Raw genomic sequence first — 5,869 nt, 5'->3', positions numbered from 1 at the left:
GATGGATTGGCCCTCCCTAACAAGGTTTAACAATACTTGCCCCCCCTTGTCTGAATTTTCTGGCTCCGCCACTGCCTCCAATTCACACATTCATGAAGTTCCGGATGTAGTTTTGGTCAAGTTTGAACCCATTTTCCCTTTCAAAAGTCTTCATTACAAGTGTGAAGATCTCTGTCTATAGATTTGCCTAAAATGTACATTCATACATTCTGCTAGGTTCTACTCCCTCCGTCTCAAAATAAGTGACTCAACTTTGTACTAGCTCTAGTATAAATTTGTACTAAGCTCAAGACACTTATTCTGGGACGAAGGGACTATAATGTAATTATATATTGCGGGAGAAAATAATAGTCACATTTATGTGTGTCTTTTTTCTGCGGGGGCACATTTTATGTTTTCTTGATTGTGTGGATGTGCAAAACGCCATCTTTTTTCGGAGACAAGCACTTCAACTCCCCCTCTTTTTTGGGGATGGAAAGATATAGATGAGAAATTTTTGGCTGGCTATGACATGCCCGGTTGGAGTTTTGCTCCCCAAAAGTCTTCACATGACCTCACTCCATGGACTCATGGCAGCTTGGTCCCGTCGATGCCGACGTTGCTCGTGACGAATCATCTTTCTCTCCATGCCTAGGTTCCAACACAAATTTCAGGTTCACCTCAACCTCTTCATTCCCCGGATTATGTGCGTGCGATCGAGACAGTTTTCACATGCCCGGATTATGTACCTAGCCAAAAAATAATAAAAACGCTGCGATTTTTCCGCGTTTCGCGATCATCTATGTTGCCTTCGCGTGTGTGTTCATATCAAATTCGCGTGTTCCACTCGCAATCATGCGTGCTGCCTTTGCATATATTCCAATCGAATTCGTGTGTTCCATTCCTAGGATCCAAAGAGGCCCTCCGAGAAGTCCACCTGTCAGCGTGACGATGACGATGACGGCACGCCGGCTCTGTAGCAAGTGCCAGGTGCCCGCGCTCCATGGCTTGCAAGGCGATGATGCAGGCAAGAAAAATGAGTCAATAGTAGCAGAGCTTTCTCCTCCCGTGGAGTTCACAGACAGACAATCTTTTGGAAACGGGGAGTTTTCAGATTAGACTTGGCGTGCAAGCGCCGGCGCTCCACATATTTTTTTTTTCTTTCAAGATCGCATCAGCTAAACCTAAACGGCCGGTCAAGAACTGACAAAAACACGCCGGCGGTTCACACTAACTAAATCCAAACGTACACTCTCTTTTCCCTTGAGTCAAATCACTAGTTTATCGAACGCCTGCAGTTCTCACCTCGTATACAAATAGCAGATTGTCACCAGACAAGCACGGCGCACATACAACAATATCATATTCTAGTAAAAAAACAACAACAGGGCAGGCATATACTCCCTCCGTCCAAAAATACTTGTCATCAAAATAGATAAAAGAGATGTATCTAGAACTAAAATATGTCCCATTTTGATGACAAGTATTTCCAGACGGAGGGAGTATATTGTTAGGGTGTTGGAAGAAAAATATCATTGTAGCAGTATTGCTGCCATACCAGCGTATCATGCGCTATACCGTGGCGCGCGACGGGAGCGTGAGGGTTAGGGTTTATCATAGCGGGCTGAGCGTTTCACCGGGGGCCCTCTGTTTTCACAGGCATGGACCGTGTATCAGAATATGTACAATTATTATGCCAAGAGATGTAAAAGTAAATAAGGAAAGGAAGAGAATTTCCGCCAGGCGTAACTCTGATTCCCCCGGCTCCTGCGGAAGACGACGACAGCCTCCTCATAGCCTGCAAACAGGACGAAACGGTCAAATCATTGCAACTCTCTTTTACTTATTATATTAGAAGAAGATGCCGGTATTGCTTAGTCAAACGTGTCGAGAAACTAGCTACATGGAAAGGGTTCGGCGAGTCAGCTAGATGACAAAGTTAGCTACGTTGCAACCCCCTGGACCTCTTCTTCCTTATCCATCAATCAACAAGGCAGATGCTACTTTGTTCATTCATTTTGCTTGCCAGTTTGTCTTTCTTTATTGTGCACAATGAACACAAATGGCAAGGATCAGAAATTCAGTCTCTTTCTACCTACAAGCAATATCCTTTTGCTTATAGCGACGGCCTGCCCTAGCTGCAATGGCAGGCTTGGTATAAAGAACTCGTCATCACTTGTTAATGTATTGAAAAGTGTGGGTGCTGCAGCTTAGGCATTTAATTGGAAGGGTTAGGATATGCTAAATATGTGAAGACTGAAAACTTTCAGAACTAATTTGGCACTAGAAAATGATATGCAAGCAATCAGAAATCAGATGATGCAAGAATGTGCACCTCCTTCAGGAGAGCGGACATAGTCACAGTATATGAGAGGAATTCCGTGTCTTGAACATCAGGATTTACCTTAAGGTGGAAAACAACTTGCGAACTGCTTCAAAGATTTCATCTTCAGTTCCCGTTGCGTTTATCTGCATGGAGTTCAACAAGTACTCTTAGACACCCTAAAGGTCAAGTCTCGAAAATAAATAAGACATCCTACAGATCCTGAATACGAGTGATATACAGAATATGTTACTGTGTTATATCCCTGATATGTACCCCTTCTGAAGAGATTAGCAATCTCTTCCAAAATGAGTGAATTGCAGACACTCATCTAATATCAAATAAATAGGCAGATCTCTGATCTCACTCCCCTCCCCACACCATAGAAAAATGGTCTTACGGTTATATGAATTCAGAACATGAGGGAATCGCATCCTGGCTCTACCCCTCTGTCCTATGACTCCCAGGACATACTATCCTGCTATTTATACATAGGTGACCCATATGTTTGAGGTTTCTGAAATATATATTGGCATTTGTACATGTTCAAGAGAATAAGCCAGGTATAGTTTAATGCTGCACCTTAAGAGACCTTTTTAATCAACTTCTAGAACAAAGGGTAGAGCTCTGTTTCCGTGTGAAGGAAATAAGAAAATGCATGTCAAAAAGTAAAGGTACGGTTCATAAAAGAAAGGTACAAGAAGTGCTCCTGTCCAGGACACTCTGCGTAAAATAAATAGATTAATTACCTTGTGTGCCTTTCCCCTTGAAGAGTAGTACTCAACAACAGGAAGATTCAAACTCTCGAACACTTTTAGACGCTTCTTGATTGTCTCAATGTTATCATCAACTCGTCCCTAAGACGCATACATGAGATAATCGAAAAAAACAGAAACAAATAGAGAGATCAATTTAATGTGATATATTTTATTTATTATTTTTAAAGGAAACTCCACTAGAGCATTAATGAATCTCCCATTATGATATGCACGAGCTACACTGATGAGATTAGTGTTTCTTCTCTTCAATTTAAATGACATATGAAGAAGAAAGAGCTACACTGATGAGATTAGTGTTTCTTCTCTTCAATTTAGATGACATATGAAGAAGAAAATCATTTGTGGCAATCCACAAGGAATATCCTTTAGGAATGTTAATATTTCATGTTAGTTAAGAGAGAGGGAGTAATAAGAAGATAATTGTCAAAGCCGAAAGTAACGGCTGGGAAATAAAATCTTAGAAAAACACATATCAAGTAAGTTCCGAATAAGAATTGAAAAATGTACAGTACTTATATAGTGTATAAATAGCACAATTTACTCCAGAGATAGTACAAAGACCAACCTGGTTACGGCTTAGGAGACGTTTAACCATCTCATCCTCAGGACAGTCAAAGAAAAGCACAAGGTCTGGTTCAGTTCCAGTCTGAAATTTATTAGTCAACATATCAGAACAGGACCATGCAATCTACATTTATCTGACTAACAATTATTGAGTGGACAACAATGAAACATATCTTAGTTGGTATGCCAGTGTCTTCTTATTGCCCGACCACAGAACACACATTTTCTTTGATATAAATGCTTGTATTAGTTGTTGAGATGCAACCATACATCCACCATAGTGGGGCTAACATAACTGTGGACTACTGCATAAAACCTAAAAGTGCATCACTCTAGAGCAGGACATAGTTATTGATTTGCTACTAAAAAAAAATACATACATAAGAAACTGCTGATTGCATACCGTACACTGGCAGTTTTGGGCCAGCATATTGGCATAAAAAATGTAAAGACAAGTGTGTATACACAAATGTTACAGTCACAAGAGCTACAAAACTTGAAGATTCACCTGTTATCAGCCTTCCCGAAAACTGAACAGAAACTGTTGAACATCATGGACTTATCCATCTCATCACATACTATTTCAATTAATAGAAAGTTCTGGACCAGTAATGCAAGCCAAACAGAAAACTTACTATTTTTTCAAAGGCAATTCTGTTTTCCTCACACCTTGGGAAACCATCAATAAGAACCCTTTTAGCAGAGCTTGATTCAATTGCTTTTCTGACAAGCTCAACAGTTATCTCTGATGGAACAATCCTCCCTTCCCTTATTATCTCTAGGATCCACTCCCTGGCAAATGCCATGGCACTGACATATCAATTGACCGAACCATGCATGTGCGTGTGGGTCATTATAAGGCTATATCAGAGGATTGAACGGAAAGAGGTATTACCCATGATCAGTGCCCGAAGATATTTCATTGCGCAGAAGGTCACCAGCACTCACATGAGAAAATCCAAAATCCGAAGCGATCCTACTACATTGCGTTCCTTTCCCACTCCCAGGTCCCCCTACATGCAGGATCTTGATTAGATCATGTGAACATTTGAAATTTGAGCGCCACAACACAATCCAACTTGAAACAGCACTTATTGTCATGGGAGGGAAGGGATCCACAGTTTACTCTACACAGGATATGCATGGAATTTATAAATGTGAAACCAACCCTGCAACATTCTGGGAGTAAAAGCAGGGAAGAATTACCTAAGACGAAAGCGATGAACGGCCTGTCACCATCGCTTCCCTACAGAATAAACAGACGGCACATCGCCAAATTATTCACAAGAACTCTGCAAGATTTGTCACAAATAATAAGAATGCAGGCTTGGGAACGAACGTACAGCTAGGGACGTGAAGAGCCTGAGCAGATTCGGGGCCGGCGGTTTCTGCGAAGAGAACAGTCAGGCGGATGAGCATCTAGGAGCGAGAGGAACGTATTGACCCCCAATGGAGCGAGAGAGGCGAGCACGCCAGATCCGGTCCGGCCACGTTGTGCGCGCGTGCGAGGCGTTCGACGAAATGCGCAGGAGAAAAAGGAAAGGGGAACCGTGGGGTTACCTCGGCGTGGGTGGGGAGGAGGAGGTGGTGCTGCTGGTGGTGGCAGGAGGAAGCGACGGCGGAGGAGCACGGGGATCGGAGGAGAAGGGAGCTCAGCCGCCGCCTCAGCATCCCGACGCCGATCGCTCCCGCCTTGCTTGCCGTGCAGGGCAGGACAGAGGAGAAGCAAGGGGGGCTCGCCGCTCACCCCAGCCGCGGGAGGGGCCGAACGGCCGAGGTCGGCGGAGGGAGGGGCGGCGGCGAGCGGCCGTCGACTTGGCGTGGCGGGGAGCGGGGCCGGGACGGGGAGAGTTCGTCGTTTCTTTTCCTTTTCGGAGCTGCTTCTAATCGATGAAAGTGAAAAAAAAAAATGCCTTTTCCGCTTCGCGTGTCAGGCAGCGTGGAATATCTTGTGCTTTTAGCAAGGGGAAATTGTTAGTATTTTTTATGGGTCGCGATAACTGCCACACGTGTGGCATGGATACGAACCCGCCCACACGCCTCGTGTGGCGTGAACAGGAACCCGCCCGCACGACCGCGTCCGGGCGCGCAATTGCACAGCCCGCACGTCCGGTGTGTGGCAACCCCGTCCGCACTGCTCCATCCGGGCCACACGACCCGCTGCCCGCACGACCCAGCCGTTCCCGTCCTCGCTCGATCGCCTCTCTCGACTGCCGCCATCGTC

General features: G+C 44.5%; 1 protein-coding gene across 2 annotated transcripts; it reads right to left on the bottom strand.

The window, feature by feature from the left end:
* Positions 1-1,509: 1,509 nt before the first annotated feature.
* LOC119361869 (UMP-CMP kinase 2-like) lies at positions 1,510-5,551 on the bottom strand. 2 transcript variants are annotated; one of them, XM_037627026.1, is made up of 9 exons: positions 5,206-5,550; positions 4,989-5,033; positions 4,852-4,891; positions 4,541-4,658; positions 4,281-4,437; positions 3,647-3,727; positions 3,052-3,159; positions 2,384-2,448; positions 1,510-1,777 (listed from the first exon to the last, which is right to left on the bottom strand). In XM_037627026.1, exons 1-9 carry the CDS (start codon positions 5,314-5,316, stop codon positions 1,771-1,773), a joined length of 732 nt encoding a protein of 243 aa, XP_037482923.1. In that variant the 5' UTR covers positions 5,317-5,550; the 3' UTR covers positions 1,510-1,770. The 2 variants fall into 2 exon arrangements, with proteins under 2 accessions (XP_037482923.1, XP_037482924.1); XM_037627027.1 differs by lacking the exon at positions 1,510-1,777 and having other exon boundaries at positions 2,380-2,448; positions 5,206-5,551.
* Between the last annotated feature and the right edge of the window lie 318 nt (positions 5,552-5,869).

The sequence above is a fragment of the Triticum dicoccoides genome, chromosome 2B (assembly GCF_002162155.2).
Source record: "Triticum dicoccoides isolate Atlit2015 ecotype Zavitan chromosome 2B, WEW_v2.0, whole genome shotgun sequence".
NCBI lineage: Eukaryota > Viridiplantae > Streptophyta > Magnoliopsida > Poales > Poaceae > Triticum > Triticum dicoccoides.
This window is presented reverse-complemented; position numbering and strand designations above follow the sequence as displayed.

Bases quoted from the DNA above. Each gene is read 5' to 3' on its own strand.
- LOC119361869 (XM_037627026.1), bottom strand. From the start codon at position 5,316: ATGCTGAGGCGGCGGCTGAGCTCCCTTCTCCTCCGATCCCCGTGCTCC. The intron at 5,034-5,205 runs GTAACCCCACGG...TTCTCTTCGCAG, and splicing joins TCCTCCCCACCCACGCCGAG to AAACCGCCGGCCCCGAATCT. The intron at 2,449-3,051 runs GTAATTAATCTA...AACTCCATGCAG, and splicing joins CAAGGGGAAAGGCACACAAG to ATAAACGCAACGGGAACTGA.